This window comes from Monodelphis domestica, chromosome 6 (genome assembly GCF_027887165.1).
Source record: "Monodelphis domestica isolate mMonDom1 chromosome 6, mMonDom1.pri, whole genome shotgun sequence".
Taxonomy (NCBI): Eukaryota; Metazoa; Chordata; class Mammalia; order Didelphimorphia; family Didelphidae; genus Monodelphis; species Monodelphis domestica.
This window is the reverse complement of record NC_077232.1, coordinates 252,507-276,010: the sequence shown is the minus strand read 5'-3', so window position 1 is coordinate 276,010 and position 23,504 is coordinate 252,507. Positions and strand designations below refer to the sequence as shown.

Genomic DNA, 23,504 nt, shown 5'->3' with positions numbered 1-23,504 from the left:
TGTGGCGGGGGGGGGGGGGTAACCACCACATCTCGCTAGAGCAGAGCCCCACGGTGGTAGCTCTGACTTCAGGGGGATCGCTAGGGGCCGCGTCTCATGGGGGGCCCTCACCAAGCCCAGCTTCTTCTGGTGAGTCCCAGAGAATGCAAAGCAAACAGCTAGCAGAGCAATGCCTCCTTTATTGTGCTCCCCCCCCCCCCCGGCCCTTCAGCCCGCTGTGATGTGTGTGTGCTTGTCTGGCTGCTTCCAGCCACTTCCTTTAGCAAGCACTGGCCGGGGCCCTGGGGGACCCTGAAACACCAAAGGATTCCCAAGCATCCCAACACCCAGAAGCCAGGGGCTCTTGCCCCGTCCCGATAGCCAGGCTCACCCTGAAGCCAGGACCTGTTCTTGGTGCCTGCCCCCCCCTGCCCATCCTGTAAGCAGTCAGCCTGCTTCCATGCTCCACCCAAAATGGCAGTGCCAGGGGCCAAGAGGCCAGACCTGGCCAGGAGCCACGAGGCAAGGGCAGAGCCAAGCCAAGATAGTCCCTTGCAGCTTGGGGGGGGCATTCATTAACGCTGCCCCCCAATAGAACTCTTCGTCTTCCGATTGTTTATGGACCCAGGAAATCCTCCTTCCGATAGCCTTTCTGCAATACGGAGAAGGATGAGTTAATGGGGCCCAACAGCGGCATCCTGCCCCCTCCCTGTTCCTCCCTCGTCTTGGCTAGAGTTCAGCGTGCTCAGCACGTGCTCACGTACCGCCCGGAAATCCCGGTGGAGTTTGCTGTACTGCCACATGTTGGCCAGAAGGCTGGAGGCAGCCCGGGAGGCCTTCTCACTGTCGGGCCTGTTGGGGAGGGTGCCGGGAGTTAGTCCCAGAAGCCCCCGAAGCTCCGGTCTTCCGCTCCTCCGCTGGGGGCTGGTACTCACCCATCCTGCCTCTTCTTGATGTAGACGAGCTTTCGGAGACCATCAAAGTAGAGGAGGTCCCGGGCCGCGATGGGGCTGGCCACCACCAGGTTGTTGAGCACCGCGATGATGTTGACCAGCACGTCGGCGGGAGGCGGCTTTTCTCCCACGCTCCCCGGCAGCTTCTCGATCAGGTGACTGACCACCTTGGTGGCTACCTCCCTCAGGACCAGAGGGCACAAGTCAGAGGGGCTGCCCCCCCACCCCGTTGCCCAGAGTGAGGAGGCCCCCCCAACGGGAAATCCCAGGAGACTCACACATCTCATCCTTGTTCCGAGCGTTCCGTGACAGGTTCCGGATGAGGCCAGTGAGGGAGCGCAGCTGGTGATGATCGGCTGTCCGAACTCGGTCCAACAAGGGGTTCAAGATGCGCTCCTGCTCCAGGGCTAGGCGGCTCAGCACACCTGCCCACTGAGGGGCAAGGAAGGGTTGAGGGCTCTGCGGGCTGCGCTCCCCCCAGGGCAGGAGGTCCTGCACTCCGCCAGGGGGCGCTCGCGGCCCGCGGCTCCCGTGCTCCCTGCCATCGGATCCCCCCGGGCCTCACCCTCCGGTCTCCAGCGGTGATGTTCTGCAAGGCTCCGGCCGAAGCCTCAGTCGTGTGTCTGTTCAGCTCACACCGCTGAAGGAGCCGGTTGTAGAGCCCCACAATCTGGGGGCTCCAGAGCCACTCGAGCCCCTTAGGGTCCTTGGAGACCTCAGCGAAGGTCAGAGCATCCGTGGCCAGGGGCAGCTGGGGGCACACGAGGGGCCGTGAGCCCGGGAAGCCCCGCCCCAGCCCCCCCGGACTACACCTTGGTCCTGCCCGGGCTCCTCAGACTTCTTTCTACCTGCCTCACTTTCCCCGGTGAGGAGAACCCTCCCGACCCACCTCCCGCAGCTTCCTGCTCTGGGGGGTGAAGCAGCCGACGACCTCCCCGGGCCTCCCGGCCCCGGCTTCCCCGCGGCCTCGGCCCTCCAGCCTCTGCAGCGCGGATGGCGGCATCTCATCGTAGAGGCGGTAGGACAGGTTCCGGAGTACACACACAGCATTCTCCACGCTCTGGGGGATGGGGAGGGTTAGGAGCTCACAGCCAGGGGCAGGGCTGGAGGGGGCGGGGCTGGACGGGGACGGGGGCGGGGCGGGCCCTCCCTGACGCAGGCCCCGCTGACCTTGTCCTCACACTTGCCCACGTCCAGCGCATGATGGATGTAGGTGACCAGGGCATCCACCAGGCCGTGGCACTCGCGCATCCTCTGCCGCGTGGCCTGCGAGGCGGAGCTCAGGTTCCTGGGACAAGGAAATGGGGCTCTCTCAGGGGCAGTTCTGCCGCCTGAGCCCCGCCCCCTGCGCTGGGCCCCGCCCCGCCCCGCCCCGCCCCGCACCTGAGGAAGCCCGTGGCGTTGTAGAAGATCTCGGCCTCCGAGGCGTTCTGCTGGATGAGGGGCGGCCCCCCGCTGCCCGACAGCGGGCTCAGCACCAGGTCCGTCAGCTGCTCCAGGGTGTCTCGGGCCAGGCGGTCCTTCAGGTGGTCGCTGGATGACAGGTTCCAGAGAATTCCTGCGGGCAGAGGAAGGGCCGGGGTCACTCCCGGGGCCGGCAGTTTGGGGGCGGGGCGGGGCGGGGCGGGGCGGGGCTGACCGGTGACGTTCTTGCGCAGCTCGTCGTCCTGCTCCCGCAGCGTCCTCAGGAGCTCGAAGATGCCGTTCTCCTCCACCAGCGCCAGCTTGTTGTCGGCGTTATCGTAGATGAGGTTCCGAGTGGCCCCCGTGGCGTGCCTCTGCACCTCCTGGTTGGCGTGGTTGAAGAGCCTCACCAGCTTGGGCACGGCCTGGAGGCTGCGGGCCTGGGCACGGAGCACCGCCGGTTAGGGCCTGGCTCCGGCCGGCCCCCTCCCCGCCCCGCCCGCCCCGCCCGCACCTGTTTCTTGGCGGCCGCGTCGCTGTAGCACTTGTGCTGGATGTAGGCGGCGCCCAGCACCTGCAGGTTGGGGTCCGAGGCCATGAGGTACTTGACAGCCGAGGGGAGGTCGATGTCGTCGAACCTGGCGGGGCGGGGCGGGGCGTGAGCGTGCGGAGGGGAGGGGCGGCCCCAGGCTCCCCCGCACCCCCGGCTCCCTCCCGGGGCTCACCCGCTGCTCAGCCGCTGCAGAGTCCGGTGCCCCCCATAGCTGTCCAGGCCCCGCACGTCCGGCAGGTGGCCGGAGTCGGCCAGGCTGAGGCTGCGCACCGACGGGGCTCGGGCCACGTGCTCCAGCCCCCCGCCGGCTCCCACGGATGACGCCGTCCCCCGGCTTCGGTGGCTGCTCTGGAAGCGCTGCAGGGTCCGCATAGCCGGGGCGCGGATGGGCCGGCCCGGGGGCCCGTCGGCGGCGGCGTCGGCCCAATCCAGGCCCCCCGTCCGGCTGGGGGCGGAGCTCGCCTGGCGCTCGTAAGCGAAGGCCCGGTAGGCCGCTCCGGCCGGCGGCTCCAGCTGCTCGGACACCACGCTGTAGCGGTCGTCCAGGCCTCCGGCTGGGCCGCCGGGCACCAGGCGGAGAGAGCGCAGGCTGAGGGTGTCGTAGTCGGCCCTGGAGCCGGGGCCCGCGCGCTCGTGGTAGGAGACGGGCCTGGGGGCTGCTGGCAGCGCGGCCGGCTGGGCGCCCAGGTAGCTCGCGGACCCATAGGTGCCCCCTCCGTTGTGCACCGAGCTGGCTCTCCGGCCGCAGCTCAGGTCCACGGCGGAGCGCGAGGACCAGGCGGGCGCCCCAAAGGCGGGCTTGGAGATGGGCCGGAAAGTCTGCAGGACAGGGGCGGGGGGAGGGAGGAGGTGAGGCGGGGCGGGGCGGGGCCGGGCCGCGGCAGCCCTCCCCCCAGCCCCCGAGGAAAGGCTTACCGAGCTCTTGTCCATGCTCAGGCCCTGGGAGCGCGAGCTGAAGCCGGCCGACGAGGCGGGCTGCAGGGTGTGGAACTGAGTCCTGGAGACACCTGCGGGGGAGGGGCAGACAGGTAGGCACACACCTCCCCTGGGCTCTGGGCAGCCATTGCCTGGCACCCTCAGCACCCAGTGGGGCCCACTGGTCATGCCCCCACCCCCACCCCCGAGTCACCCTCAGCTCCCTCCTCTCCCTCCCAAGGAGGTCCCCCCCCACACCCACCCTGGCAGGCAGTGAACCGAAGGGGCACCTGCCTGGAGCTCCAGGCAGCCAGCGATTCCCTACAGCCCGAGGCTGGCCGGCTGCCACCACTTGGATTAAAAATCTCATAATAAGATTCCTTGGTTTGGCATTCAAGGCCCTCCACCCACCTAGTCTGGTCCCAACCTACCTCTCCCAGCTCCTCTCCCTCAACCCTTGCCAGGCTGGTCCGAGGCCTGAGATGCCCCTCCCTCCCCTTAGCCCACTGAAATGGGGCCTCCCTTGACTGCCTTCTCCAGGCGCCACCCTCAGCCCTGCCCAACCTGCCAGGCGGCACCTGAGCCCAGGGGGATGGAGGCCGTTGGCCCCCGCTGGCTTGGGAGGAAGCAAAGGAACTAACTGGCACCAATGGCTTACCACTTCGAGCGGCTGCGATGCCCAGGCTGGCATCTTTGCCCACAGAGCCCCTTCCTCTGAGGTCCTCATCCTTTGCCACAGGGCCCTGCTTCTCTGCTACTTGGGCTGCCCCTCCCCCCACGCCACTCTGGTTCCCTTGGCCAAGCCCCTCGTCCTCTGGGGTGTCCCATGGTCCCCCCCATCTCCTTCTCTCCCAGTGCTCCCTTCTTCCTTGCTAAGAGCCCTTCCCTTCCTTCTTAGGATCAATACTTTGTACAGGTTCCAAGGCACAAGAGCAGGAAGAGCTGAGCAATGGGGGTGAAGGGACTTGTCCAGGGTCACCCAGCTAGGAAGCATGTGATTGGCATCCAGGACCTCCTGCCTCCAGGCCTGGCTCTCTATCCACTGAGCCACCCAGCTGCCCCCTGCTCCTCTCTTTCTGTCCTCACTTGTGCTCTGGGGAGTGTGTGACCCCACAGGCTGGCAGCAGCAGGGGGGGCAGTGTGGGGAGACCGTCCTCTTCCCGATCACCCCCAGCAGGAGCTCCGCTCGCTCTCTGCCAGCCACACTCGCAGTAGCACGGATGGTCCCAGTGGCCTCCCTTTCTTCCAGTATGCGCCTAATGCCCTTTCCCTCTTCCTCTGGGTGCCCGAGGACGTGCCCTCTGGCACCCTCAGCTTCAACTCAGGCTCATTGCTGGGGCCACATTGTGCCATGGGGGGCACCTCTCCCCTGGGCCCTGCACAGTCTTGCCCTCAGCTTGGCCAGCCCAACTCTCGGAGGTCTTCTCCCCCTAAGGGTCTGGCCCTGGGGAACTTGAGCCATTCGCACCTGGCCCAACTCCACCACCCATGGACAGCCTTCTTCCTCCTCCCCCCATGGGTGCTGCTGAATGCCTCTGGGGCAGCTCTTCAAGCTTCTAAGCCCCTCCAAGCCCTCAAGGACCTCGATTGTTAGATATTTTGCTGAGAAAATGGAGGCCACCAGCCCGATCCCTTCCACACCGTAGCCCAGCCCAGCGGTTCGCCTCCTGCCTCTCTCCTTCAGGAGCTCCCCTTCATGCCAGCTCCTTCCCTACCAGCCCTCTACGCCAGCCTTCAGCTCGGATCCTTCTTCCCTTTCTGACGGACTCCAGTTAATCGCCTGCTTCCGCTTCCTCACATCCCTTCCCTCCTTGCAGACCAGCTCCTGACTCTAATCTTGAATCCAGCACATCCGTAGCAGAACCCTATTTCCTCCCTAAAGCCACTGTTCCCTAGACTGATGCCACCGTCCTTCTGGGCCACCTTCCTTCTTCTCCTCTCCCTCACACCTCAGATGTCATCGTTGCCAAGTCTTGCTGGTTCCCATCACCTCACAGCTGGACTGTTGCACAGATTCTGACGTGGCTCCTCCTTGTCTCCCCTCTCCAATCCCTCCCTCACCGGTCAACGCTGGAATTTTCCCAAGGCGTGGGTCTGACCACACTCCCCCCTCCCTGCCCCAACCCAATTCCTCCAGGAAGAATGCAGCCCCCTGGGCCTGGCCCAGCTCAAAGTCTCCTGGATTACTTCACGTGGCTCCCCTTGCCTCCCATTCCCTTTTAGCACGGCTAGAGCTAGAGCTGGAGCTGGAGCTGGAGCTGGAAGGATGTTCAGGGCCCCGTGGTCTCAACCTGCTACCGTGCACAAGAGGAAACATATGGAGGGAACGAAGTGATTTCTCCCAGGGGGAGCAGGGAGCAGCAGCACATCCTCAGGCCTCTCCTATTCCCTTCTGCCCCTTTTCTGAGGGGGTCGCCATCCCTGGAATGCCCCCCCTCAGCACCCCACCTCTAAGAGCTTCCTGCCGAACTCAACACTGGCGCCCCTCTTCATCCAAAGCCTTTCCTTCCGCCCTTCCAAAAGCGGCCACACCGAGAGATGACTTTCCCGGGACAGATGGAGAGAGTGGCCCACTTTTCCTAGAGTCCCTGCAGAGAGGGGCAGCTACGATCTCCCCAGGTTTCTGAGAGAAGAACAGATGGGAGGGAGTCTGGGGCTAAAACACAATGGGGAAATCAAGTCAGGAGTTAGTGAGCATTTACAAAGTGCCCAGCTACTGTGGAAAGGTTGGGGATAGAAAGAAAGGGAAAAGGCGGTCCCTATCCCCGAGGAGCTCCCTGGCTGCAGACAGTCACCTTGCATTTACCCACTGCCCTGTGTGAGGTACTGTGCTAAGCAAGTCATTGGAGGGGGGAAAGTGACCAGGAATGAAATTCTGAAGATCCAAAAAGAAATTCCAACGAGGAGAGAAACTGGGGATGTCAAGAGTTTGTCCAGAAGACAGCAATGAGAGTGGGCAAACTGGAGAGTGTGGAACTCCCGTGTCCTACACAAATGGCAGGAGGTGTGCCAAATCTCAGCATGAGCTGAGGCTGCCAAGACGACGGAAGGCTTTGTTTTGATTTAAGCTCCCTTGGGAGAAAAAAGAAGGGACGAGACCTTTGCTCGTGGTGGATGGAGGGTGGATGGAGCAGTGCCAGCTAACCAAAAAGGGCTGCCCGGGAGTTCTCCCCAAGACAGTAAGGACACAGCCTCTTCCTGCCCTGGATGAGCCAGTGTCAGTGACTTTTGGAAGATCACGGAAGACTTCCTAAAGGAGGGGGCCCTGCACTGCAGAAGGACAAATGCAGGTTTGCTTATCCCAAAAGGGGAGCCCCTGGAGTCTGTAGGCTAACTGGACTTGGCTTCCTGGACAGATTCCAGAAAAGATTGTGGAAGAGACAGTTGGGCAACAGACAGAAAGGGAAGCAGAAGAATCGTCATGGCTCAAGCCAGCACTGAGCTCATTTCCAGGCTGTTGGAAGGGTTCACCTAGTTTGTGGAAAGGGAAACAATCAGTGGGTTCTTCCACGGCTTTGTGTCAGGGTGGAGGGCCTCCGAGCAAAGGCACAGAGGGCCGGTGCATCCAACTAGCAAACCTCCCAGGACTGGGGGGACGGGGCCAGGATAGAGAAGACCTCCTCGGCAGCTGCTCAAACTCGAGAGGGAAAGATGCAAAGGCTCGCCAACACGAAGGTTAAAAACCACGTGGGCCATTCGTGGTCCCCAGGTTCACTGTTCCTGCAGCTGGCTTCCTTTTGGAGAGGATGTTGAACCCCTGGAGCACGTCCAGAGGGCTACCTGGATGGTGAAGGGCCTTGAGCCCCAAGGGGCAGCTAGGGGGTGCCACAGGGAACAGGTCAGGAAGACTTATCTTTGTGAGTTCCAGTCTAGGCTCAGGCACTTCCTAGCTGTGTGACCCTGGCCAAGTCCCTGTACCCTGTTTGCCTCAGTTTCCTCTTCTGTCAAAACAAGCTTCAGAAGGAAATGGCAGACTACTCCAGTGACCCAGTCCATGGCATGTGGGAATGTTCAGTGGCAGAGAAAGGGGCCAGCCCTTTTCTACCTGGCCTACCCTGGAGTGACGAGGCTCATGTGGGCTCCATCTTGGGAGATCCTATCTGTGAGGCCGGCCCCCACCTGAGCCAGGCGTGTGGAGAGGCCCCAGGCCAGCAGCCAGGCCCTCCTCTCCTGGGATCCCCAGAAGCTTCCTTTCCGTAGGGCACCTCGCTGTGGCTTGAGTCTGTGGCCAGAAGCCCCCCCCCCCCCACACACACACAGCTGGCATTGAGAGCCCTTTCTGACCACAGCACCTTGGTCCGGCTCCTTCTCCAAGCCTCCAAGGGGAGGGGGCTGGCCCAGTGCTTGGCACATGCCACGGACTTCCCAAACACTTGGTGGTCTAATGAGATGCCTGGGTGGTGGCAGGGAGCCCTTGCCCTGCCTGGGGGTGGAGCACTTACAGGGCCCACCGGGCATCCCCCTGCTGCCTGCTCAGAGACAGCTCACACGGGCCTTCCCAGGCCGCAGGCCCCGCCAGCCCAGGTTAATGAGGCTTCCTGGGTGGGGAGATTAACCCCTTGACGCCAGAGAGGCTCCCCCCAAAGGGGAGCCGCCCGCCTAATTGGCGGGGCTGCCGGGGGGCCACCCCGATGCGTTTTACAAACTGTAATTAATGCCCATATTTGGGCGCCTCTTTCCTCCCCCCTAGGGAGGAGGTCACCCCATTAGGGCAGGAGGAGGTGCCCGACGGCCCAGGCCCCCGGCTTTCCCAGGCTGCCTAGCGTGGAAGTTCCCGAGCTGAGGGCTCCGCGGGCCCCAGAGAGGGCCGCCGGCAGCGGGAGGGGCCTCCTTCCCAGGGCAGGGAGCGGTCCCGGGGCCGGGACTTCCTGTAAAGACCTGTTCCTCACCTGCCTCTGGGCGTGCCCGCGTGAACGGGGACGGGGAAGAGGGCGGGCAGACGAGGTCAGAGACCGGGGCCCAGCTTGGGCCGGAGGCCGTTGCCGGGTGCCGCCGCCCCCCCCCCCCATGGCGGCCCAGCAAGGGCATCCCCGTGGGGCAGGGGGCAGCCCCAGGGACCACTCCTGGCCGCATCTCCTCCAGAAGGCTGAGCGGAGCCGGCCAGGCCCCGCCCCCTGGGGGCGGAGCCTCCTAAGCCTGGCTGGGGCTGGGGGGGGGGGGCGCAGGGACCCCCGGGAGCTCCATCCCCCCACCCCGCCCCTGGCTGAGGCGGAGAGCGAGCCCGGAGTGGAGGCGTCCAGCCTGCTGCGGCCCGCCTCATTCGGCCCCGGAGCCGAGCCCCCCCTCCCCGGCGGCAGGCGGGCAGCAGCTGGTACCTCGGGCGCCGTCCGCAGAGTCGGGCAGGGCGCCGTTGATCCTCGAGGGCTGGCCCAGCTGGAGCATCCTGGCCCGGACCTGCTCCTGCACCCGGGCCACCTTCAGCCGCTCTCGCTCCGTCTCCAGGGCCTCCTTGTTCCTCTGGTCCAGCTGCAGGTCCGACGGCAGCGCCAGGGAGCAGACCCCGGCCTCGGGCTGCAGGGCCGACAGCAGGAAGTTACCGTCCTGCATGGTGACGGCCGCGGGGCTCAGAGGGGCTCCCCGTCCCGCATGGCCGCCTCCTCCTCTGGCTCGGTCCCTGCCAGCCGGCCGCGCCTGCCCGGGAGCCCACGGAGGCTGGGAGACGGCCAGCAGGGCCCGCCCAGGCCTGAGCTCACCTGGGGGCGGGGACACCTGGGGGGAGGGAGGGGGAGCCCTCCCCGCCTTAAGGTGGAATTCCTGCTGACAGCCCGGCCTCTGGGGGGAGGGGCGGGACACTTCCGGAAGCCCGACGGCCGGCTGGGAGGTGCCCGCTTATTAGAGGCGGCCGCGGTGGGCAGGGAGTCGACGCTTCCCTCGGGGCTTAGCAGGAGGGAGCTCAGGGTCAAAGTGGCCTCCGCCCCCTGTCTGGGCACCGGCCTGGCGGCACCTGCAGGGAAGTGCTGGCCAGAGGCTCAGGGTGGGCGCTGCGGCTCTCTCCTCCTTCTCCTTTGGGACCCTCCCCCCCCCCCCCCATGTCCTGGGCTGGTACGGCTGCCACCCTCTGTCCGACAGGGGGCGGCCATCTTAGACAGCCCCGCGGGCTTTCCTCCTCAGGCTGTGTGACAGAGCTAGACAGAGACACAGAGAGAGACAGGAAAAGGGAGAGAGACAGAGACACAGAGAGAGACAGCAAAAGGGAGAGAGACAGAGACAGGGAGAGAGACAGCAAAAGGGAGAGAGACAGAGACAGGGAGAGATAGAGACAGACACAGAGAGAGACAGCAAAAGGGAGAGAGACAGAGACAGGGAGAGATAGAGACAGACACAGAGAGAGACAGCAAAAGGGAGAGAGACAGAGACAGGGAGAGATAGACAGAGACACAGAGAGAGACAGCAAAAGGGAGAGAGACAGAGACAGGGAGAGATAGACAGAGACACAGAGAGAGACAGCAAAAGGGAGACACAGACAGAGACAGGGAGAGATAGAGACAGACACAGAGAGAGACAGCAAAAGGGAGACACAGACAGAGACAGGGAGAGATAGAGACAGAGACACAGAGAGAGACAGCAAAAGGGAGACACAGACAGAGACAGGGAGAGATAGACAGAGACACAGAGAGAGACAGCAAAAGGGAGAGAGACAGAGACAGGGAGAGATAGACAGAGACACAGAGAGAGACAGCAAAAGGGAGAGAGACAGAGACAGGGAGAGATAGACAGAGACACAGAGAGAGACAGCAAAAGGGAGACACAGACAGAGACAGGCCTGGGCAGGTTTGGGGGCTCTGGAATTCTCTCCAAGAGGCCTCTTGGCCCAGCCCCAGGCCTCACCTCCAAACTGAGGCTGGTGCCAGCTCTGCTGCTGGGTGTGACGTGGGCATGGGTGGGAGGAGCGGGAGGCTGACTCAGGGAGCAGCGGAGCACAAGTCCACACTAGCTGGGGCTGGGCTGGGCAGGCGGAGCCCAGGCAGGCCCCAGAAATTCCCTGGGCTGCTCCTTCCCACTTTGGGGGTCAGGCTGCCTGCAGAGAGGCCCAGATCCTAGATTAATCTGCCCTCTGAGGTCCAATGATGTGTGAAGGCTGCAGCCGTTAGGCTCAGGCAGTCTCAGATTCTCCCAGACTCAGTTTCCTCATCTGGGAAATGGAGTCCCCACTATGGGAGTGGAGCAGAGCTGGCAGGAACCCCGCTGCCAGGGCGGCCAGCCTGATCTCCCAACCCCGCAGGCCTCCCCAGCCGTCTGACCTCGTTGCCCCTCGGCCCTGGCAGATGCCCCCCAGCCTGGGGCTGGACGGAGCTTCCTCAGCTGTCCACCAGGGATGCCCGCCAGGCCCCACCTGGGCCCAGACTGGCCTGGCAGGAGCACTTTGATCTTTCCTGGCAGCAGAGCGATGGGCTGCCCCCCCCCCCCCCCATCTCAGAATGGAGTGAAAGCTCTAGGGGAGGGGGAGGGGGAGGGGGAGGGCCAGGTGGGGGAGGACCTACATTGTCCTTCCGAAATCTGCTCATCATCCCTTTGTCCATCCTCGGCTGGCTGCAGCTCCTCTCCCGAAGCGGGCCCAGCCTCGAATCCAGGGCTCTCTAGTTGCTTGGACTGGGGGGAATCGATTGGGTGGGACCAAGGTGGATCCAGCAGTCGGGAAACGCCCTTTGCCTTCCCCTTCCTTGCTGCTGATTCAACCAGTTGCTTCCATCAGAGACTTTGTATTTCTGGTGGAAAAAGTGTTGGAGACAAGTTTGTGCGGCTCTGAACTCTCTGGGAGAACCACAGCCTGGCCCCACTGTCTGAATCGTGCCAGCCTCCCTTGGGTGGATCCTACCTGCTCCTGGATTAGGCCTCCTCCCACCCCCATCTGGGAAAGCTGGGGCCTGCCAGGGAAGGGATGGTTGGCCCTGGGGACCCCCCACCCCACGGGGCCTGAGCAGACCGAAGGAAGGGGAAATGAGAGTGCCCGGTGGGGGGGGCAGTGCTGGGAGGAGGGCCTCCGGCCAGCCCCTCACTGGCGTGTGGGTAAGAGATGCGGGCGGGAACTGCCCTGCAGGAAGTCTGAGCCCAACAGCCACCACCACTGCAGAAGACATTAGGAGAGGGTGACATTTGGGAAATACCATGGCCGGGCGGGCAGGTGGCAGCCACAGCAAGGCGCTGGCGAGAACAGGTCCTGCCAGCTGAGCCACATTTCCCTTCCTGACAAGCTCACCAGACTGGCAGAGCAACAGGGAGACACCAGGGTTCTTGTTGCCAGGATTTTAGCAAAGAATGTGACGACGCACTGGGGCGGGAGAAGGGCCAGGAGGGAGGTGGGCCCCAGTCCGTGTGGCCTGCTAATGCTGCAGTTCTCCCCAGAGAAGGCCTGAGAAACTACAGTGAGAAGGTGGCTAGGTGACTCAGTGGGTTGAATGCCAGGCCTAGACATGGGAGGTTCTGAGTTCAGATGTGACCTCAAATACTTCCTAGCTGTGTGACCCTGGACTCGTCATTTAACTTCCATTGCCCAGTCCTTGCTGCTCTTCTTCCTTGCAACCAATATCCAGTATGATTCTGTGATGGAAGGGAAAGGTGGTTTTTTGAAAAGAAACTACAGTGTGTGGCGTGTGCCACCCCCAGAAGCGCTGCCAATGTCAATGTTGGGCAGAGAAGGGAATAAGTGTTTCTCTAGAGCCTACTGTGCACGAGGCACTTTGTCAAGATCCAGTCAGGTCCTCAGAACGAGCTGGCGTGGTGGGTATGATTGATGATCTCTGTTTTGTAGTTGAGGATACTGAGAAAGATGATGGAAGCTTAGCGGCTTGTCTAACAGCACACAGCTAGCTCTCGGGGTTTTCTTTTCTTTTTTTAGAATATTTTTCCATGGTTACATGATTCACATTCTCTCCCCCCCCCCCCATGGTCAACCCGCAATTCCACTGGGTTTTACATGTGTCAGTCAGTGATCCAGACCAACTTCCATACCATTGATATTTGCACTAGGATGATTGTTTACAGTCTGCATCCCCAATCCTATCCCCACCAACCATGTGATCAAGCAGGTGTTTTCCTTCTGACTTTCTGCTCCCACAGTTCTTTCTCCAGGTGTGGATACATTCTTTCTCCTGAGTCCCAGTAGAGAAGTCAGTTACACTGGATTGTGCTACAATGTATCAGTCTCTGTGTACAACCTTCTCCTGGAGGTCATCCCAGTTCTTGTGGAATCCCTCCAGTTCCTCATTCCTTTGAGCACAATAGTATTCCCTCCCCACCAGACACCATAATGTCCAGCCATTCCCCAATTGAAGGGCAGCCCCTCATTTTCTAATTTTTTGCCACCACTGAGCGCAGCTTTGAATGTTCTTGTACAAGTCTTTTTCCTTCTGATCTCTTTGGGGTACAAACCCAGCAGTGCTGTGGCTGGATCAAAGGGAAGACAGTCTTTTAGCGCCCTTTGGGCATAGTTCCAAATTGCCCTCCAGAATGGTTGGATCCATTCACAACTCCACCAGCTATGCATTAGTGTCACAATTTTCCTATATCCCCTCTAACATGTATTAATTTATTATTATTTATTTATTTACTTATTATTAATTTCCTTTGCTGTCATGTTAGCTAATCTTCTGTGTGAGGGGATACCTCAGAGTTCTTTTGATTTGCATTTCTCTGATTATAAGAGATTTAGAACACTTTTATGTGTTTCAACCACCAGTATGGTGCCAGACACCCCTCAAGCCCAGGGCAGGCTAGGATTCCTAACACTGTGCAGAGGGGCTGAGAGAACCACAAGATCCAATGCCTGAAGCTCAAGGATCCAGGGGGCCCTGATGCCAGGAGGTGGAAGTTCAGCCTAGGAACCAGTGTACCATTGAGAGCTGACTGAGCCATCTGCCCCAAAGCCCAGCCTATCCCAGAACTACAGCCAGCAAAGAAAACAATGGCCAGTCTGAGAAAAGAAGTTTCGTAGGCCCAGATAACCTTCAGAAGAAGGACAGTGGCTGACCACAGAATGGATTTTTCACAGGAATGTGGAAAAGAAATCAAAGAAAACCCACATGGACATCGGACCTTCAGAAGAAAGAAGGTGGAAAATCTGACCCAAGAAATGGATGAAATGAAAGAAACAAAAACCAGAACAAACCAAACAGAAATCAATGATTTCTCAAGATTGCAAAAAAGATTCTGCCAAAATCAAAAGACTAAAAAATAATAGGAGAGAATGTAAGCCATCTGGTGCATATATATATATATATATATATATATATATATATATATATATATATATATATATATAAATAACAAAAACAAACAACAAACCTAGAAAATGAGTCAAGAAGCAGTAAATGAAAACTGCCTATTGGATGGATCTATTAGATCAGACTTACTAAATAAATAGAGGGCAAAGTAGAGCTAGATAGAATCCACCATAATGAACAGTCACAAGAATGTTGTAGCCCAAATCCAAAAGTCTTTGTGTCCAAGAAAAAAGAGTGCAAATATCCAGAAAGAAGGTGGTCATATACCAAGCAACTACACTCCAGATCACTCAAGACCTGGCAGCTTCTGCTTGAAATGCAAGGAGATGCTGGAATATAATCTTCCAAAAAAAAAAAAAAGATGAAAAATCGGGCTAGAAACCAAGATTATAGCTCATCTTGAAAGGCTGATGTTAATCTTTAAGGGGGAAAAATGGATCTTTAATGCAACAGCAGCCTTCCAGGCATAGCCAGTGAAAAGCCAAGAGCTGGGCAGGAACTCTCAAACCCAAACACAACTTTAGAAACCTAGGAAGAGAAATGTGAGCAGTTGGAAGGAGCTATATAGTGATGTGGTGCTAACATTGAAACCTTAATGCAATTGAGGTAGATACTGAGGATAATAAAAGGTATTGAGGGAGTTAAATGAGAAATGGGCAGAGCTAGATGTGGGTTACTTCTGAGGGTTTGAAAAGAGGAAAGAGAAGGGAATGGAATAGCAAGAACAAGAACCGAAAGGAGGAAGAAGGGAGTGAACTTATGTCTCTCATTGATGGGATGCCTGAGTCTCAGAGGATGCCAGTGTGGAGCCATCAGATGAACCTCTCACTCTTATCAGAAAAAAACTCTCCAAGGAGAGTTGTGTGCACAAACACACACACAAATCAACAGGGAACCAAGTGGGGATGGTGGGGGGAGGTTAAGATCAAGGATAATCCCAGAGAGAAAGAATAATCATGAGTGAAAAAAAAAAACCTTAATGCTGAGGAGGGAGGGGAAAGAAAAGTAAAGAGCTTGGACTTAGGTTGCTTCTTAGACAATGGAAGGATGGCTGAACAGATGGTGATGAAGAGAGCTAACATTTCTCTAGTGGCTACTATGTGCCAGGCTCTATGCTAAGCACTTTACAAGTATTATCTCATTTTTTCCTTATAACCACCTTGGGAGGTGGGTGCATTTTATCCATGTTTTATAGATGAGGAAACTGAGGCAGACAGTTATTCTGGTCAGAGTCACTCTGGGGACATTTGACCTCCAGGCCCAGCTCTCTAGGCATGTGATAGCTATATGATGGGGGTCTGGCACCTACTGGCTTGCTCAGCTGATGCAACATGTCCAAGGGGAGGGTTCTAGGGAGCTTGGTTCTGAGACAGTCATGATGATGAACTTTGGGGGGACACCCTGGAGCATGCAAAGATTTTCTGCGGCCCCCTTTCTCCCCTCCGTGAGGTGGAGCTCTTCTGATTTGTCTTGGATGCATTCAGTCAGCATCCGCTCCCTCCTCTTTTGCCTCTGTTCTCCTCTGGGGTTCTCAGGGAGATGACTGGGACCCTAAAAACAGACGTCCTTGGCCTTTGGTGATGGTTGTGGCTCTTTTGTGTTCCAGGTGAGGAGTGGCATCTCCTGCCTGGAGATTTTTGAAAGGCCTGGAGACCCTGGAATCCCAGAGTCTGAATGGAGGCTGGGCTTGGCAGCCATTCCAAAGTCAATATCCCAAGGGCATCTTTGGGAGAGATCATGAGGGTCCCCGGCGGGACACTCCTCCGGCAGGAACCAGGCTATGACCCCACAGACCAAAGTGCTGGAGGGGGGCTGTGAACCCAAACGGTGGGGGCAATGTAGCCTGCCTGGCTCTTGGAGAGGGAGCCAGGGCACACTCGCTCACTACAAGGTTGAAGTGCAGCTTGTTCAACGACTAACTAAATTATGAACTTCCAACTAGGAGGAGTGACGCAGAGTCAGAAACCGGGACCTGAGCAGCACAGGAACTATGTTGGACGTCACTGCCTGGAAACCCGGGGCTCGCCTCAGTGCTCGGCAGAGTCACACCATAACAAACTCATTTGAAATTGAAAACAGATAGAGAGAGAGAAGAGAGAGGGGGGAGGGAAGGAAAGGAAAAGGACGAAAAAAGGAAAGAGGGAGGAGGAGGAGGAAGGAAAGCTAAGCGAATCGGAGAAACTTCTTCCTGCACAGAAGAGAAGGGAAGGGCACCGAGGAAGCAGCGGCGGCGCGCAGGAGAGTGGGAAGAGCGGTGCAGAATAACTCCAAATTAGGCAGGGGACGGAGGATTCGATCCGCCTCTGCATTCTTTAGGGTTGCAGTTTGGGAAAGAGAAAAGAAAGCGGGTTCCAGCAGGCTAATGGAACACGTGAGCGACGGACTGGATCTGCCCAGCGTGCGGCGTCGCAGCCCGACAACAGCCACCGGGCCACAGGCAGGAGGAGGTCGTCAGTCTGCGCCACAGCTGAGCGGGCTCCGGGCGCAGCTCGGAAGGTTTATCTCTGGCTCCGCCCAAGGAGCCGTCCGTCAGATCTGGGGACGTCCGCCTTGGACGCCGCTCACGCTCGGCCTTTCCCGGTTCCCCTCTCGGCTGTGGGCTGACGAGAAGTCGGGAAGAGGCGAGAGGAGGTCTCGGAGCCGCCAGAGGTGCAGCCCGCTTGCACACGGCAGGGCGGCTGCCCTAGTCTGACTGCCGGGGGTGGCAGCTGGCAAGGGGCTCTCTACCCCGGGCTCGGGTCCTCCAGGCTTCCGCGAGGCGGACCCGAGGAGGCGAGGGGCTCCCGGAGCATGCTGGGTCCAGACTTCCCAGCCCCGGGCCTGGCGAGCTGGACGGGGGGCGCGAACTCTCTTCCTCTTCTTCCTCTCTCGGCTTTCCCGCCTTCCAGCCGCGATCCCGAGAGGGAGCTGAAGTGGCCGTCCCTCCGCCTCCGAGAGCCGGGGAGGAGGGCAGACCGGAGGAGCTTGGGGAGACGCGCCCGTCCGATGTCTTCCTACGGAACACCTGGCCTGCTTTCCACGCCCGGTTTTCCGCGTGTTCAGTAACCCGCCCGCCCGCCAAGGCTCTGGATCCACGGAGAGTGGGCACTCGGGAGGGGGAGGGGGAGGGGGAGGGGACGGGCTCCTCCTCATTCTGTGAGTGACCCATTCTGGACCGCGGAGACCCAGAGCTTGAAGCTGCGGCGCGCCCTCTGGTGCGCAGTGGGGTTATTGCAGCCTTCGAGGAAAGGCCTTAACAAATGTGCAGGAAGACTCGACTCAGCCAGGATCTGGTGGTTGGGATGGAGTGCCACCTGGCGGGGAACTGAACTGTTGCATTCTCTTGGTCTATAATACGTTAACATGTGGCACCAGAAAGGTACTTAAGTGTCACAGTCTTAACTCTCTCCCTCTCCCCTCAGCCTTTCCCCCTCTCCCTCCTTCCCCCTCTTTCTCTCTCCCTTTCTTCTCCCCCTTCCCCCCATCGTGATGTCAGTCACATAAGTGAAATCATGCAAACACTTTCGAATTAGCCATGTTTCCCCCCAAAAGCAAGCAAGCAAGAAGGTGAGCAAATTCTCCCTGAATTCTCACTCAGGGCCCACCGGTTCTGTCTGGAAGTGGAGAACACTTTGGTCCTGCAGCCTTTGGAGCGTCGTCGCTCATTCGTGGGCCGTCCATGCCTTGGCTGTCCTTACTGTCAGGGTGGCCAGAGATGTCGGGTGCTCCTCACTCCACTTTAATGGGTTCCTTTGGGTCCTTCCCTATGTCTGTCTTCTGGCCTGGTCCCCATCACTCCTTAGGGCTCCACAGTGGCTCTTCCCTGTTCCTTGGGTGGGCGACCTTGCCAGTGGCCTCTCTGGTCCCCGGATCTCCTCAGCATGGGTCCCTCCTGCAGGGGTGAGGTGGGAGCTCAGACTGTCAGAGGGCGGACAGCGCAGTCCTACAGGGTCAGTATGTCCCATCTCCTCTGGGGCAAGCAGGATGATCAGGCGGAGAAGGAGCCCCTTGATGGATGGATCACTCCATTCCTGGCTGGCTTCTAGCAGCCCAAGAAGCTTCCTCAGGCTTAAGGTCAGGAGTAGCCTTTGGCTTTCCCACTCCTACTCCCCTGCAACATCAGGCTGGCAGTCAGCCTTGCTTTTCTGGCCCAAGTCTCTGCCACTGTGTCGGGAATCAGTTTGTGCCCACATAACTCACTTCTCTAAAATAAAAACAAAGAAGATAAAGCCAAGTGCCCGCTGCTGCCTGCCCACTGTGTACCAGTCGGGAATGACTCTTACTTTAACCAAGCCCATGCAGTCATGCACTCGGCATGTACTTGAACAAGGAGCTCCAGGAGCAGCTAGGTAGCACAGTGGATAGAGCCCCAGGCCTGGAGTCAAGAGGACCTGGGTTCCAATCTGGCCTCAGATACTTCCCAGCTGTGTGCCCCTAGACAAATCGCTTCACCCCAACTGCCCAGCCCTTGCCCCTCTCCTGTCTTAGAAGGGACCCTGGGACAGAGGAGAACAGTTTATTTTTACTTTTTTATGAATAAATTGAGCATATTTTCCCATGGTTCCATGATTCATGATCTTTCCCTCCCCCTCCCGGAGCTGACAAGGAATTCCACTGTTGCCAGGGACATCTTTGGAGTCATGATAGGGGATGCTTAGGAGTCCAAGAAAGAAAGCCTGGAGCATTATCAAAGAGGGATAATGAACATTTGTGTGCAGCCCCCAAGATTTAAAGCTCTCCTCAGAGGAACAACCTCCCCTCCCCAGAGAGGGAACAGGGGAGTTTCCTGCTCTTGGGAGTTCTTGGAACTGTTTATGCAGCCTTGAACTGAGAACTCTATGTTTTGGCACTCAGCAGGAATAGTATGGCACAAACACCTGGGAAGAGGAACTCTTTCCCATGAGGTCATGGAAGGTTCACTGCACACTGTATGCATGGATCGTTGCTCAAAACCCATCTCCAGGCTATTCATATTTGCAGGAGAGTGATCTTTTCAAAGCCAAACCTCAATACTTCCCCATCGAACCACACGGTTGATCCTATGTTTTTCTATTGACTTTCCGCTCCCACAGTTCTTCCTCTGGATATGAATACATTCTTTCTCCTAAGTCCTTCGGGATTGTCTTGGATCTTTGCATTGCTGCTAGTAGAGAAGTCCACTACATTCGATTGTACTGCAGTGTATCCGGCTCTGTGTACAACGTTCTCCTGGTTCTGCTCCTTTCACTCTGCAAGAAGGTGAGAGTTTAAAAAAGAAAGAAAAACTAAATCAGGGGAGCTTTCTATAAAAATGGTTGAGATGACTTCATCATTCAGCCCAATGTAGTTGCTCCAATTATCTCCTTAAATTAGGTCTGTTTGGGCTTTTGCTTTGTCTAAGGTCATGATTGCTGCCCCCCACCTACCTTTTTACTTCAATGGGAGCATAGGAGATTCTGCTCCAGCCTGTGTGTGTCTCTTGGAGACAATATACAGGTAGATTCTGGTCTCTAATCCATTCTGTAATCTGCTTCTGTTTGATGGATGAGCTCATCGCATTCACTTTCACACTTACAGCACTGACTAGCACAACTAACTCCATCCCGTTATTTTCAGTTCGTCCTGTCCCTCCTTGAAAGTCAATTTTCCTCCAAAACGTGACGCCCCCTTCATTTCTAACCCCTTCTTTTATTCTCTTTCCCTTCTGTTTCTCTATTGGCCAAGTCCTATTTTTTGTGTGTGTTTCTCTATTGATTGAGTCAATTACAATAAGAGTGAGGCTCAAGCTTCTTGCCATGCCACCCCAACCCCCACATTTCCCCTCTAGTGTTAACACTCTTCCTTGCATGTCTTTTTTATGCAAGAGAATGTCCTCAGTCAATATGTCCCTTCTCCCTTCTCTTAATGCAGACCTCTTTGGCAGCCCTTCATTTCCTTTGGGGAGTTGATTCCAACATAATCAATTCCTACTCATGCCCTCTGTCTATGTAGACTCTTTTGAACTGCCCTGATAATGATAAAGTTCTTAAGCGTTCCATATATCATCTGCCCATATGGGAATGCAAACAGTTGATCTTTATCATAGATTTCTTTATGATTTCTCTTTCCTGTTTATCATTTTAGGCTTTTCTAGTTTTCCATTCAACTCTGGTCTTTTCATTAGGAATGCTTGAAAAGTCCTCTGTTTCACTAAATACCATGGCTCCACAACACTGAATTGGTTTCTTTCTGACAGCTTGGAGTATTTTCTCTTTGTCTTGGAAACTCTGGAATTTAACTCTAATAGTCCTGGGAGTTTTCATTTGGTGATCTCTTTCAGGAGGTGATTGGTGAATTCTTTAAAGTTTAATTTTATTCTCTGGTTACAAGATATCAGGGAAGTTTTTCCTTGATATATGATATCTAGATTCTTTAATCATGGCTTTCAGGGAGCCCACCAATTTTTAAATTCCTCTCCTCAATCTGTTTTCCAGATTAGTTGTTTTTCTAATGAGATATTTCCCATTTTCTTCTATTTTTTCAGTCTTTTAAGTTTGTTTTATTGTTTCTTGATGTCTCATGGAATCATTAACTTCCATTTGCCCAATTCTAACTTTTAGGAAATTAACTTCTTCCATGAGATTTTGTGCCTCTTTTTCTCTTTAGCCAATTCGGGTTTTTAAGATGTTATTTTCTTCAGCATTTTTTATGCCTTGTTTACCAGACTGTTAATTATCTTTTTTATAATTTTCTCTTATGCATCACCCTCATTTCTTTCCCCAGTTTTTCATCTACCCTTCTTAATCTCTTTATTTAAAGCTTCCAGGAATTCTTTTTTTTAAAAATATATTTTATTTGATCATTTCCAAGCATTATTCGTTAAAGACATAGATCATTTTCTTTTCCTCCCCCCCCCACCCCCCATAGCCGACGCGTAAGTCCACTGGGCATTAGATGTTTTCTTGATTTGAACCCATTGCTTTGTTGATAGTATTTGCATTAGAGTGTTCATTTAGAGTCTCTCCTCTGTCATGTCCCCTCAACCTCTGTATTCAGGCAGTTGCTTTTTCTCGGTGTTTCCACTCCCATAGTTTCTCCTTTGCTTATGAATGGTGTTTTTTTCTCCTGGATCCCTGCAAGTTGTTCAGGGACATTACACCGCCACTAATGCTTCCAGGAATTCTTGCTGGACTTGGGCCCAATGAGCATTTTTCTTCCAGGTTTTGCTTGTAGCAATTTTTACACTGTCTTGTTCTTCCTTGCCACCACAGCAACGTTTTATGAACAAGTTCTCTTTTTGTCAGTTGTTTATTTTCCCAGCCTACTTGTCAACTTTGGACTTTATAGTAATGTAGGGCTTGACTCACCTGGAGGTGGAAGGGTGCTGTGCCAAGCCTTGGGCTTTTGTGCTGCTGCTTTCAGAGTGAGTTCTGGGGATCTGCCAGTTTCTCCTGTTTCCAAGGTGGTATGATCCCAGGAGGGGGATGGCCACTTCTCTCCTGGTCTTTACCAAAGAAGGACCTCTGATCCTCTGCAGCTTCATGTGTTGGTACTCCTCCATGCTTTGGTACTGTGACCAGGGCCCCTCATCCCCTGTGACTGACCACCAGTGCCACTCTCCATATTGTTCCCTGGCAGTGTTCCACCAGAAACACAGAACTATCTGGTATTTCCCCTCCTTCAGAAGTAGAGGGCCATGGTGACCACAGGCAAACGGTGAGCAGCAGAGGTCAGCTCCAAGCAAGTTTCCCTCCTCGGATCTTCTGTGACCTCCTCCTCATGATGCTGTTTTAAGGGAGAGTTTACCCCAGATTCATAGTGAGGGGAAACGTGAGGGTTCTTCCTGGGAGCAAATGAGTTATTCTGGGTCAAGTGCTGCCCAGTCTCTAAGGCTCTAGATCAAGGTGGGCAGCTCCTTGGGAGAGGGAGCCTGGGCTAGCCTTGTGTATCCCTGGTGTTTGCATGGTGTCTGGCCCAGAGGAAACATTCCACCAATTCTGGATATCTGGAGAAACCGAGAAAGCGAGGCTGATGCTGCTTATGGGCGCTGCCACCATTGTCTCCCTCCAGTTCTTTACAGGAGGTTCCAATAGAAATGGCGCCAGGACCAGTGCCTTTCCTTTGGGGGTTCTTTTAGGGTCTTTCCACAGGGTTCCAATAACTGCTGTTAGTAGCTGAAGTGGAAGATCACCCCTCCCACCTCCCAGAAGACCCAAGGGTGGAGGGAGGGGACCCGGCCTGTCCTTGTGGGGCTTTACCCTCCTGGCCTCATCTCTCCATGAAGTCTGGAGACTGAATAGTTGGCCTTCCCCCCTCCCCCGGTATATGTACTGTGTGTGTGTGTGTGTGTGTGCACGTGTGCATACATCTGTCTGTTTGTCTGCCTGTCGGTCTAAAAACCTCGTTCTCGGGTCTGCTTGCTCATCTCCAGGTCTCGGCAATTGTGGGAAAGAGTTTGGCCTCTGGTAAAGATTTGGCTCCCTACGGTTTACTGGCTGAATCCATGGTGACAGCGAGGCCACACGTGTGATTCGCACGGCTGGGTCCCGTCTTGCCCAGCGGCCTGGCACAGCCAAGAAACTGCTGCTCTGAGAACCAGATAGAATTGAATGCGAGTGGGGGCATACCAGGCACGTTGGCATCTGGAAGTGTGGTTGATGCGTTGCTATTGTATTACATATATTCACTTATCAGATGCTTGGGCAGATCAGTTAGCACTCTTTGTATGAGAAGCTACAGTCCAAGGGCAAGAGAATCCCTGGGCCGCCAGACACTGAGCTGAGCCCTCACCTGGTCGGACCTCGCTCCTCTGAAAAGCGCATGTCGGGGATCCCCACCGCTTTGATCTTGTCATTCAACCATGTTAAGACCCGCGTGCCGTGTTCCGTGTCCACTGATCACCTCCCAGTCCACAATAAAGGCTGGGGTGAGGCGCGCTGCTCCTCCTCTTGATCCCTGCAGCCTTGGAGTTCTCCCTGCTGTCTCTCCTTATCTGTCCTCGCGCCACTCTTGGCCACGCGCTTTCTATCTCGGAATTCCTACTTCCACGTGTTCTCTTGGTTGTCATGTTTTCCTTCAAGGAAAACATTATCAGGAGCTCGCGCTGCTCCCCATAACTTCTAACTTGTCTTTGAGTCTTCATTTATCACCCATTTTCCTCCGGCTCCCTTCTCCTTCTCAAGTTATAAATGTATATAGCAATCGCTGGACGATTGTGATACGAGTCCTCCCTCTCCTCCACCAGCCGCATTGTCTGTGTGGTCCTAGACAAGCTGCTCGGGTTCTAGGTGACTCCCCACGGTTGGAGGGAGGTCACTGGAGGATCCCCGAGCCAGTGAAATCCGAGAGTCCATAAGCCTCCATTCTGGCAGCCCGCCATGACACCTGGCTCAGCGAGCACTCAGGGCCCCTTCGGGATAACCACGCTTCTGGCTTTTCTTTTTTCAATTGACTGAAGCTTCTTTTGGCTCCATATTGTTCATTTGTGCGAGTGAGCGGCTAAAAGCCAAACAAGCGAGCGAACAATCGCCTGCTGTGGTCAGC

The 23,504-nt window shown here is 56.5% G+C and overlaps 1 protein-coding gene and 1 long non-coding RNA gene across 3 annotated transcripts; one reads left to right on the top strand and one right to left on the bottom strand.

The window, feature by feature from the left end:
- Positions 1 to 159: 159 nt before the first annotated feature.
- On the bottom strand, positions 160 to 11,572 carry PKP3 (plakophilin 3). The gene is made up of 14 exons (XM_056801035.1): positions 11,286 to 11,572; positions 9,120 to 9,315; positions 3,805 to 3,896; positions 3,062 to 3,708; positions 2,851 to 2,974; positions 2,572 to 2,776; positions 2,316 to 2,490; positions 2,103 to 2,220; positions 1,822 to 1,992; positions 1,498 to 1,683; positions 1,211 to 1,364; positions 915 to 1,107; positions 744 to 831; positions 160 to 631 (listed from the first exon to the last, which is right to left on the bottom strand). Exons 1-14 carry the CDS (start codon positions 11,322 to 11,324, stop codon positions 596 to 598), a joined length of 2,424 nt encoding a protein of 807 aa, XP_056657013.1. The 5' UTR covers positions 11,325 to 11,572; the 3' UTR covers positions 160 to 595.
- On the top strand, positions 2,579 to 22,921 carry LOC130454887 (uncharacterized). Of its 2 annotated transcripts, XR_008912671.1 has the most exons (4): positions 2,579 to 2,937; positions 3,826 to 3,917; positions 19,076 to 19,241; positions 22,393 to 22,921. It is a non-coding gene; the product is annotated as an uncharacterized LOC130454887 (long non-coding RNA). The 2 variants fall into 2 exon arrangements; XR_008912670.1 differs by lacking the exons at positions 2,579 to 2,937; positions 3,826 to 3,917 and having other exon boundaries at positions 14,051 to 19,241.
- Positions 22,922 to 23,504: the final 583 nt, after the last annotated feature.